This window comes from Nycticebus coucang, chromosome 9 (assembly GCF_027406575.1).
Source record: "Nycticebus coucang isolate mNycCou1 chromosome 9, mNycCou1.pri, whole genome shotgun sequence".
In the NCBI taxonomy this organism is placed as follows: domain Eukaryota; kingdom Metazoa; phylum Chordata; class Mammalia; order Primates; family Lorisidae; genus Nycticebus; species Nycticebus coucang.
The window spans coordinates 95658719-95671298 of record NC_069788.1 but is presented as its reverse complement, the minus strand read 5'-3'; the positions used below and the strand labels follow the sequence as shown (position 1 = coordinate 95671298).

Genomic DNA, 12580 nt, shown 5'->3' with positions numbered 1-12580 from the left:
TTTTACTACTCATAAACTGCCAACTAACCTCTAGTTAAGGTCTTGCCACTCTAACCAACCAAATATATTTTGTCTTACCTCCATGTTCAGCCTACAGTAACCTGCTACCCATGCTGTGTGCTGCAGATCTCTCTAAACCTCTTCCAGTTCCGAGTTCTGCCCAATTCATGAATCCTTTAATGCTCAAACAAACTGAGCTATATTTATCTTGTCTAAAGTTTTTTCTCTTAACAGATATCACTTATAACTTCCAATTTTTTTCTTTTTTGAGACAGAGTTTTACTATGTCACCCTTGGTAGAGTGCCGTAGCATCACAGCTCATAGCAACCTCAAACTCTTGGGCATAAGTGATTCTCTTACCTCAGCCTCCCTAGCAGTGGGGACTATAGGCACCTACCACAACACTTGGCTTTTTTTTTGGTTGTTGTTTAGCAGGCCTGGGCCAGGCTTGAACCCACCAGCTTTTTTGTTGTATGCAGCTGGTACCCTACTCACTGAGCTATGGGCACCAAGCCAAATTCAATTTTTTTTTTTACAATTATAAAATTGTTTGCATTTTTTAATCATTTCATCTATGGATTCATTTATAAAAATGCAATTGTGTTAACATTTTCTAGGAGATCACAAACATATGAAACACTATGATTCCACCATCTTTTTCCTTCAAAGGCATATGATTAAATATATTAGTCTGAAATTAAAGACTAAGACACATTATAAACATTTTGTCATCTGCTTAAAAATTCTCCTCAATACATCAAGATACATATGGGGTGGCCATAATGTTTGTGTACAATTTAAATATAAATATTTTCTATTTTTAATGTTTTCTATTTAAATATTTTATATGTTTTGCAATTTATACTTAAAATTGCACACAACCTTTATGTCCACCTTGAATTAATATTAAAGCTCGCTGGTGTCCTAAAAGGGAGTGAAGTGGGGTTTGAAGGAGAAAAAAGTCTGTATTAAGAATTAACATAATTCTTTTTCAAGGTAAAACCAAAGTTTAGCATTACTATGTAGAGTTGCATGAAGATAATTTTTTATCAGAATAGAATGATGATGATAAAATAGTAAAACTTCATTATTGTTAACAGTACTGATTAATTTCCCTACCTACTTTCCAGAAAAACATAATACATAAAAGACATGTACATATAAAAAATCTAATCCACCATTTCTGATGGAAATGTTAAGGATCATATGACCAGAAGCTATCCTGCTGTTTAATTTTGTATTTCTGAGTTTGGGGATTTTTTAATTTATTTTTTATTTTTTGAGGCAGAGTCTCACTCACGTTGCCCCAGGCTAGAGCATCATGGCATCAGCCTAGCTCACAACAACCTTGAACTCCTGGGTTCAAGGGACCCTTCTGCCTCAGACTCCTGAGTAAGTGGGACTACAGGCACCTAACACAACACATGGGTAGTTTTTCTATTTTTAGTAGAGGTGGGTCTTACTTTTGCTTAGGCTTGTCAGAAACTCCTGAACTCAAGCAATCCACCCTCCTCAGCCTCTGAGAATGCTATGATCATGGGCGTGGGCTACCATCCCCCACTGGTTTTTATTATGAACATCTTTTCATTGATAAATGTTTTTAGTAAAAGATTTCAGCATACATTCATACATTCATTTTTTAAATCTTTATGAGACAGAAATTTAATTTCAGTGGAAAATAACTGCCTTAGGCTCAAAAAATAAACTGAAAAAATTAAAATACAAATGAAATAAAGAAACTAGGTTAAGTTAATTAAATTATGATATTTCCCCCATTGGTCTCTTATTTTGTGATAAGAAACTACTTAAAATATTGTCAATTATTCCATATGAAAATATGCATATTTATTGATACCTAGACATTTAGCTAAATTAAAATTTTTTCTGTAAACATTAACATTAACACATATTTCCATGATTAATTTAACAACCTTTTTAACCACTGTCAATTTTTTGTATTGAAAGAATACAAAACTTCTTTTATGTATTAAAAGAATCAATTGTATGTAAAGGAAAAAAATACATCAGTATTTAAAATTACCTGAACCAGAAGTGTTATCGGGCCACTTTTATCCACTTCTAGTATTTCACCATTCTTTGTGCCAACTAAAATATGACCATGTCCTAATGATATAGCACGTATGGATGGATTATCTTCCAAGAGAAGACCTGAAATGTTGAATGGGATTATTCTTCTAGGTATGAAGTTACTTTAATACAAGGATGTATATACTGCCAAATATGCTAGTCTGATAGTGAAAACCATTTTCTAAGGTTACTTTCTCCTATACTTTAATTGTTCTAATAAATGTACTATATTTGCAGCAATCATCCAATTTACTAATCTCAAAATAAGTACCACCTATATACTACAATTCTATGGTTCTGCTCTATCTCAGATTCCCCTACTACTGTTCTGACAACTATGTATTTCTTTACTTCTTCTACTATCTCCTCCACATCCAACTCCTGTACCTCTTAGAGGACTTATAATATTCAGATTAGTAATTTTAATTTGATCAAACTTAAATATATATTTGTCCCTTGGTATTTGCAAGGCATAGATTCCAGGACCCCTCACAGACACCAAAATCATTGGATGCTCAAGTCCCTTTATATAAAATGTCATAGTATTTGCATATAACCTACATATTTTCTCCTGTGTAGTTTAGTCTCTAGATTATTTATAATAATGTATGATGTAAATTATATGTTAATGATTACATTGTTTTTTAAAATTTGCATTATTTGTTATTGTGGCATGGTTACTTTTTCTCCCTAAGATATTTTCACTGAATCTGACTATGTGGAGCCCACACACAGAGAGTTGTTATATTTGTTTATGTCTACTTGTCCTAGGCAGGCTTCAGTGATATAATCAGCAAACATGATAGATTCAGCTCCTGCCTGCACAGAGCACACAATGAGGAAAAGACACCCTATGTGAAGAGCATATTGGAAAAAGAGCGTATAACAAGGAAATTTAACCTTTTGGGGGGAGGATAGAGGGAATAAACGTAGAAGAAACGGTGTTTGAGATTGAAAAATGAGCACATGTCAGATAAAGAGGGGAAAAGAGGGATGAGAAAGGGAAACTTCTAGGAAAAAGTAATGAGATGTAGAAAGGTCTGGTAGTCAGAGAGAATGTGGTTCAGGGCCTTAAAGGAAGAGATGCATTCAAAGAAAGGGAAAAGGGAAGAAGGGCCTGTCAGGCTAGGGAGGCAGATCAACAAAATGCCAAGGTGAAACAAAATGTCAATTTTGTTGAATTGACAAGATTGAAAACAGGTTCCTGACTGGTAATAAATGTGACGCTCATGCGAAAATTTTCTTTGGAAAATTAAAAATGTTAAAAATTAGCATTAGTAGAATTATTTCCTGGAATTGTGAGAAGATGGCTGACTAGAAGCAGCTTTCACCAGAGGCTTATGCCCAAAGGGAGAGATATTGGACTGAAGTGGATGGAAACCAAAATAGAGGAGCTCTGCACTGAGAGGACTACATGAAATACATATCACCTAGGCTGAACCAAGTAGCAGAAACAATAAAGTGGAAGAAAAACAACGGGTATGAGCCCAGCTCCCAGAGGAAGGGAGATCCCTGCCTCCAAACCGGAGCTCCATGGTGGGCCACCAGTCAGCCAACAAACTGGGTTCAAAAGTCTCCTGACCTTATTCCACAGGAGAGCAGTTGCTAAGATCCAATCCTCCTTTATTATTGAGGTCCCACCCCTGGGACTGGGCCCCATTCTGTCTGGCATAAAAGATCAAATATTTTTCCTGCATCCTGAGCACCCAGATTACCCTTCCCCCACCCTAGTTGCTGGAAGGACCATCCCTGGTAGAGTCCGGAGTGTTTGATGAGCTCACTGGGAAGCGGGGGAAATCTGCCAGCCACTGAGCTGCAGCATCAGAACAGTAGCACAGCAGTCCAAGCTTTGTTGGTGAGGGTGAACTACTAGCTCCAGCTCCTCAGGAATTCTCAGGCAGCTCTGTTTTCTGCCCTTCAGGACAAATCCTAAGCTCCATTGGGTGGACAGGGCCAGTGCTTAAACAACTCTGACTTGTGGCTGAACTTTGGACCTGTCCCCTCTGCCAGGCACAGCTCTCTGAGCTTGACTGGATGGGCAGGCAGGTGTCTAAGGGACTTTGGGCTGAGCTTTGGACCTCTGGCCTCCTCCAGGCAGGGCTCTTTGAGCTCAATTAGGTGGGCAGGGCCAAGGTTTAAGCATCTTTGAACTTAAGTTTGGATCTCTGGCCTCCACCAGGCGGGACTCTTTGAGCTCAACTGGATGGGCGGGGCCAGAGTTTAAGTTGACTTTGAACTGAACTTTGGACCTCTGGCCTCCACTAGGTGGGGGTCTCTGAGCCCAACTGTATGGGTGGGGCCAAAGCAAAAATGACTTTGGACTGAACTTTACTTTTTGGCCGGGGCTAGGCTTGAATCTGCCACCTCCGGCATATGGGGCCAGCGCCCTACCCCTTTGAGCCACAGGAGCCACCCTGGACTGAACTTTAGATAAGCACTCTCCACTGGGTAGAGGCTCTCTGAGAACAAGTGGGTGGGCTGTACCCAGTGCCTGAGCAACTCTTATCTGCACTTTATTCCTGCACCCCCTGCTAGCAGTAGCCCCCTAAGCTTGACTAGCAGGCCTGCCCAGTGCCTGAGTGACTCTGTCTCACCTCAAGGCCTACACTGTCTATAGAGCTGCAACCCTCAGCACTTGATTGGCTGGATGGTGCCCAGAAAATAAGTATCTCTCCTGAACTCTGAGCCAGCGCTGTCAGAGGGACTTTGATTGGAACTCTGGGCCAGTACTGCCTACTGATTCCTGTCTCTCTGAAGACACTGTCTAGGGCTGTGGATTCATCACTACTCTGCCTTTGTTAGTGTAGCAGTGGCACTGCAATGGTGAGGAGTGGACTCATCAGGGACAACGTATCAATTCAACTAAAAAAGTATAATTACCAGGGGGCAGAGACAAGATGGCTGACTAAAGCCAGCTTTCCACAGAGGCTCCCATCCAGAAGGAGAATTAAAGTACAGAAATCAAGCAAGTAACCTGTCAGATCAGAGCTGCACGAAGAGAGAAGGTTGAAGAATGCACATTAACCCTGCTGAGGCGAGCTGCGACCCAAGGACACAAACAAAAGTTCTGAGCTCCCAGCACTCCCCTCCACTCTCACTCTGAGGTCTGGAAACCTGTCCCCCAGGAGTCCAGATTCTTGGGTATTATCTCAAGAGGTGCAGACAGGGCATGGACTTCTGCTGGCCAGTGCTGATTCTGCGGCACGGGAGAGGACGGTCGGCTGAGAGGGAACCACTCTGGAGCGGCGGTGCCCCAAGGCGCAGAGCAACAGCCATTTTTGGCAACAATAGGGTTCGCCCCTGGATATTATGGAGTCACACCCCCTGTCTCTCTGAGCAACCAGAGGAGGCCAGGCATCTTCTCTGGTGGCAGCCACTGGCAGAAAAGATCTGGGACGGAAACGCAGGCCCCATGAGTAAAGGGTTTGCCTGAGGCGGTACAAACCTGTGTGGAGCACAGGGACTAGAAAATGCACGGGCAGATTCCCAGGGTGGGGCTGACCCAGAGGACCGCTTCACTGAGCCTAGGATGCACCCGGTCCTCAGGGGATCATCAGCCTAGACAAAGGAGGACAGGAAGCTATAACTGACAGCTAACAGTGCTGCGAATACAAACTATCAGCAGCAGCAAAGACAGGGCCTGAGGCGCAGGTTTTCTGAACTCAAAATGACTTCTCTTCTGCAGGGGAATTTAGCCAGGACAGAAACAAATTACGCAAAGTTGTTCTGTCAGTAACATCAATCGGGGCAGGGCTAGAACTGAGTGAACACAGCCCCAGGCTTCATCAAGCGCCTGAGGATGTCAGGCCTCACCTCCCCCTGCCGGAAAGTGGCAGAAAGCAGTGGCCTGGCTGAGGAGACATAGATCTCCCTGTGATTCAGACAGGTGCAAATCCCTGGAGTATCTGCTCATTGGATCAATTGGGTCACAGCCCTGCGGGGTTTATCAGTGACGGGGTGTGACAGAGGTGCAAGGTGGGAAGGAGGCATCAACCTTCCCAGACTAATCTATTTGCTGGGTGGGTCCTCCTGACCTCATGGAGCACCGGAGCAAGTCATATTTGAGTTGAGTTGTCAGAAGACCCCTGCAATCAAGTTGCCATAGATCTTTTAAACTCTCCCACCTGACACAGGTGCTGACTGAGACAACTGATTTAGACCTCTTGAACTGGGCCAATCAGCGGAGGACTATCCAAGTGGTACCCTGGGTGTGTGGTTGTAGGAAGGTTTGATTTTCCTTTACCCATTGTTGCCTGGGGGGGGGGGGTTTAGGGTGACTTAATTGCTAGTATTTCTCCACAGCTGAGACTTCAACCCAGAGTAACTGATTCACTAGGGTCAGACAGAGACCAGCTGAAAACAAGACAGGGCCACTTAGCCCCACCACACCAAGCAGGTCCCCAGTTTCTCAGGCCGTAGCACTGTACAGATCCTTGGCAAAGCTGCAAGGGAAAAGGTACAGACACCAGTCCCAGCTTTTGGGCAAAGGGAGTTAATCACTCCTCCTGGAGCCCTGAACCCAACTTTTCTTTATCTACTCATCTACTCAAATGGTGTAAAATAATCATGGGGCAAAATCAGCGGAAAACCTGTGGTAACATGAATAACGAGAGTAGATCAACCTCCCCTAAGGAAAGATACTGCAGACGTAACTGTAGATCCCATTCATAAACAGATGGCCGAGATGTCAGAAATCGAGTTCACGGTTTGGATTGCAAACAAGATTAATAGAATGGAGGAAAAGTGGGAATTGGAAATTCGAGGAGAAATTCAAAAGTTATCTCAAGAATTCAACATATTTAAAGACAAGATCACCAAAGATTTTGACACATTGAAGCAAGAATTTGCAGCCCTCAAAGATCTGAAAAATACAGTAGAATCCCTCAGTAACAGAGTGGAACAAGCAGAAGAAAGGAATTCTGACATGGAAGACAAAGCGTTTGAACACTCCCGAACTCTCAAAGAGGAAGAGAAATGAAGAGCAAAAACAGATTATTCTCTCAGAGAGCTCTGGGATAATTCAAAGAAGGCTAATATCCACTTCACTGGAATCCTGAAGCGATGAAGTAGCTTCACAAGGCACAGAGGTTCTTCTCCGTGAAATTATGAAAGAGAATTTTCCAGACATGCCAAGAGATTCTGAAATTCAGATAGCAGACAGTTTCAGAAACCCAGCACGACTCAACCAGAATAGGACATCCCCCAGGCACATCATAAATAAATTCACTAAAATTACCATGAAGGAGAAAATTCTGAAAGCAGCCAGGTGTAAGAAAACCATAACCTACAAAGGGAAGAATAACAGAATGACTGCAGATCTCTCTGTTGAAACCTTTCAAGCCAGAGGAGGATGGTCATCAACTTTTAATCTCCTAAAACAAAATAACTTTCAATGCAGGATCCTGTATCCAGCCAAACTGAGTTTCATTTATGATGGAGAAATTAAATACTTTAATAACATGCACATGTTGAAGAAATTTGCCATAACCAAACCAGCTCTTCAGGATATTCTCACACCTATCCTCCATAATGAGCAGCCCAATCCTCTGCCACAAAAGTAAAGTCACTCAGAAACTTTCAATCAAACTCCAACTTCCACAGTGGCGAAAGGATTAAAAATGTCCACTGGACTTTTGAAAAACTTGATACACAAATTTTACCAGGTTTATCAATATTCTCCATTAATGTGAATGGCTTAAACTGTCCTCTAAAGAGGCACAGGTTGGCTGACTGGATACAACTCAGGCCAGATATCTGCTACATACAAGAATCTCATCTTACCTTAAAAGGTAAATATAGACTCAGGGTGAAAGGATGGTCATCCATATTTCAGGCAAATGGTAATCAGAAAAAAGCAGGTGTTGCAATTCTATTTGCAGATACAATAGGCTTTAAACCAACAAAAGTAAGGAAGAATAAGAATGGTCACTTCATATTTCTGAAGGGTAATACTCAACATGATGAGATTTCAATTATTAATATTTATGCACCCAACAAGAATGTGCCTCAATTTATAATAGAAACTCTAACAGACACGAGCAATTTGATTTCCTCCAGCTCCATAATAGTTGGAAATTTTAACACTCCTTTGGCAGTGTTGGAAAGATCCTCCAATAAGAAGCTGAGCAAAGAAATTTTAGATTTAAACCTAACCATCCAACATTCAGATTTAGCAGACATCTTACAGAACATTTCATTCCAACAAAACTGAATACACATACTTCTCATCAGCCCACAGAACATACTCCAAAATCGATCACATCTTAGGTCATAAGTCTAACCTCAGTAAATTTAAAAGAATAAAAATTACTCCTTGCATCTTCTCGGACCACCATGGAATAAAAGTTGAACTCATTAACAACAGGAACCTGCATACTCATACAAAAACATGAAAGTTAAATAACCTTATGCTGAATGATGGCCATGTCAGAGATGAGATTAAGAAGGAAATTACCAAATTTTTGGAACAAAACGACAATGAAGACACGAATTATCAGAACCTCTGGGATACCACAAAGGCAGTCCTCAGAGGGAAATTTATAGCACTGCAAGCCTTCCTCAAGAGAATGAAAAGAGAGGAAGTTAACAACCTAATGGGACATCTCAAGCAACTGGAAAAGAGGAACATTTCAACCCCAAACCAAGTAGAAGAAAAGAAATAACCAAAATTAGAGCAGAATTAAATGAAATTAAAAACAAAAGGATTATACAACAGATCAATAAATCAAAAAGTTGGTTTTTTCAAAAGGTCAATAAAATAGATAAACCTTTGGCTAACCTAACCAGGAAAAAAAGACTAAAATCTCTAATTTCATCAATCAGAAATGACAAAGACGAAATAACAACAGACTTCTCAGAAATTCAAAAAATCCTTAATGAATATTTCAAGACACTTTATTCTCAGAAATATGAAAATCTGAAGGAAAATGACCAATACTTGGAAGAACATCACCTTCCAAGACTTAGCGAGAATCAAGTGGAAATGTTGAACAGGCCTGTATCAAGTTCTGAAATAGCATCAACCATACAAAATCTCCCAATAATGAAAAGCCCGGGACCAGATGGTTTCACACCAGAATTCCAGCAAACCTTCAAAGAGGAACTAGTTCCTATACTATATAAACTTTTCCAAAATATAGAGAAAGAAGGAGTCCTCCCCAACACATTCTATGATGCAAATATCAACCTGATCCCCCAAACAGGAAAGGACCCAACAAAAAAATCAAACTATAAACCAATATCATTAATGAGTACTGATGCAAAAATACTCAACAAGATATTAGCAAACAGAATACAGCACCACATTAAAAAAGGTTATACACCATAACCAAGTGAGTTTTATCCTACAGACACAGGGTTGGTTCAACATAAGCAAATCTATAAATATAATACACCACATAAACAAAAACAAAGAACAAAGACCACATGATTCTTTCAATTGATGCAGAAAAGGCTTCTGACAATATCCAGCATCCTTTCATGATAAAAACATTCAAGAAAACAGGTTTAGAAGGACTATTCTTAAGCTGATAGAGGCTACAGCAAACCCACAGCCAATATCATATTGAATGGAGTAAAACTGAAAGCATGCCCACTCAAATCTGGAACCAGACAAGGATGCCCACTGTCTCCACTGCTGTTTAACATAGTGTTGGAAGTCCTACCCATTGCAATCAGGCAAGAGAAGGAGATTAAAGAAGTCCAAATAGGGGCAGAGGAGGTCGAACTCTCCCTCTTCACAGATGACATGATCTTATACCTGGAATACCCCAGGGACTCAACTACAAAGCTCTTAGAAGTGATCAAGGAATATAGCAGCATCTCAGGTTAAAAATCAATACCTACATCAGTAACCTTTATATATGCCAATAATTGTCAAGCTGAGAACAAATCAAAGACCCTATTCCTTTTACGATAGCACCAAAGAAGATGAAATACTTGGGAATATATCTAACAAAAGATGTGAAAGATCTCTATAAAGAAAATTATGAAATTTTGAGAAAGGAAATAGAAGAAGTCAACAAATGGAAGAACATACCATGCTCATGGCTGAGAAGAATCAACACGTTAAAATGTCCATACTACCCAAAGCAATCTATAGATTTAATGCAATCCCCATCAAAGCACCAATGTCATACTTTAAAGATCTTGAAAAAATAGTACTTTAATTCATATGGAACCAGAAAAAAAACAGAATAGCAAATACGGTTCTTAGAAATAAAAACAACTCTAGAGGTATTATGTTGCCAGGTTATATTGCAAGGCTACAGTGATCAAAACAGCATGGTACTGGCACAAAAACAGTGACACAGATCTATGGAATAGGATAGAGAATCTAGAGATGAACCCAGCCACAAATTGTCATTTAATCTTTGATAATCCTAACAAAAACATGCAATGGGGAAAAGAATACTTATTTAACAAATGGTGCTAGGAGAGAACTTGTTATCCACATGCAGAAAACTGATACTGGACCTGCACTTCTCACCATTGACAAAAATTGATTCTCGTTGGATTAAAGTTTTAAATTTGAGACACAAAACAATAAAAATTCTAGAAGAGGGCGGCGCCTGTGGCTCAGTTGGTAAGGCGCCGGCCCCATATACCGAGGGTGATGGGTTCAAACCCGGCCCCGGCCAAACTGCAACCAAAAAATAGCCAGGCGTTGTGGCGGGCGCCTGTAGTCCCAGCTACTCGGGAGGCTGAGGCAAGAGAATTGCTTAAGCCCAGGAGTTGGAGGTTGCTGTGAGCTGTGTGAGGCCACGGCACTCTACCGAGGGCCATAAAGTGAGACTCGGTCTCTACAAAAAAAAAAAATTCTAGAAGAGAGTGTGGGGAAAACACTTAAAGATATCGGCCTGGGGAAAAACTTTATGAGGAAGACCCCTCTAGCAATTGCAGCCAACACCAAAAATAAATAACTGGGACTTCATCAAACTAAAAAGCTTTTGTACAGCTAAGAGTATCACAAACAAAGCAAACAGCCCTCAGAATGGGAGAAGATTGTTGCATGTTATAAATCTGACAAAAGCCTTATAAGAATCTACATAGAACTCAAATTAAACAATAAGAGAGGTGCCAACAACTCTCTCTATAAGTGGGCAAATGATTTGAACAGAAACTTCTCTGAGGATGACAAATGGCCAATAAACACATGAAGAAATGCTCATCATCTTTAATCATCAGAGAAATGTAAATCAAAACCACTCTTAAGATATCACCTAACCCCACCAAGATTAGTCCACATCACAAACCAGCAAGATTAGTCCACATCACAAAGTCCCCAAACACCAGATGCTGGCGTGGATGTGCAGACAAGGGAACACTTCTACGTTGCTGGTGGGATTGGAAACTAATAGCCCTTTTGGAAAGAAGTATGGAAAATCCTCAAAGAGCTAAATGTAGACTTTCCTTTTGACCCTGCAATCCCATTACGAGGTATCTACCCAAAAGAATATAAATCAATTTACCACAAAAGACATTTGCACTAGAATGTTTATTGTGGATCAATCCATAATTGCCAAGTCATGGAAGCAATCTAAGCACCCATCAACCCATGAATGGATTAACAAACTGTGGTATATATATACCATGGAATATTATGCAGCCATTAGAAAAGATGGAGACTGTACATCTTTTACATTTACCTTGATGGAATTAAAATACATTCTTCTCAGTAAAGTATTGTAAGAATGGAAAGACAAATATCCAATGTACTCCATACTAATATGAAATCAATATATAAACAAGTACATGATACTAAGAACAATAAACACTATTATAGTCCTGTTGGGGGGTAGAGGGAAGTGGGGTGGGGGAGGACGTATGGTAGAAGGAAGGAGGGCATAAGGCGGATCTCACCTTGTGAGGGTGTATAAGACACCCCCTGGGTGAGGGGCTCTTCTACAAATGGAACTTTACCTTGGAAGTGAGAACAATGTAACCTACATATTGTACCCTCATATTAATTTGAATAAAGTTTAAAAAATAGCATTAATAATGCTATACTTGCCTAATATTTTACCATGTGTATCACAGAAAATAGATTTTTGAAAGGACAGCAATGATGTTGATCATTTAACTGATACCCATTCAGTAAAGAAGGAAAAATACATTCCACGTGTTCTACCTCAGTGATCAACCACATCAATGAGCAATTAATCTTTTTTTCTACAGAATAAACTAAATCTCAAATCACCTTTAGATCCCGGGGCCAAAGCAGCTCTTTTTATAGCATAGGTCTTGAGACATCGTTCAAAGGAGTCATCCCAAAGAGCTACTACACCATCTTTTCCTCCAGTTACAAATCCCTACGAAAATAAAAGGTTCAAGTTAATAACCTTATTCATATTGAAAAACTGTAGAGGAATGAATACAGCCAAAAATTATAGCTTGTAAGGAATAGGAATTCACATAAGAATCCATTGTATGCCATGTAATTATTTATTTATTTTTAATTTTTTTAGAGACAAGATCTTGCTCTGCTGCCCA

At 40.2% G+C, this 12580-nt stretch overlaps 1 protein-coding gene across 9 annotated transcripts in view; it reads right to left on the bottom strand.

The window, feature by feature from the left end:
* Positions 1–12580, bottom strand: part of EML5 (EMAP like 5) — a 177946-nt gene that overhangs the window by 77847 nt on the left and 87519 nt on the right. For all 9 annotated transcript variants that reach the window (XR_008382276.1, XR_008382277.1, XM_053600971.1 and 6 more), the window contains 2 exons: positions 12288–12399; positions 2043–2170 (listed from right to left, as the gene is read on the bottom strand). Coding sequence is in view for 7 of the 9 variants with exons in the window: in XM_053600971.1 (XP_053456946.1) it covers positions 2043–2170; positions 12288–12399 (240 nt within the window). In the remaining 2 variants the exon portion in view is untranslated. The remainder of the gene's footprint in view (positions 1–2042; positions 2171–12287; positions 12400–12580) is intronic.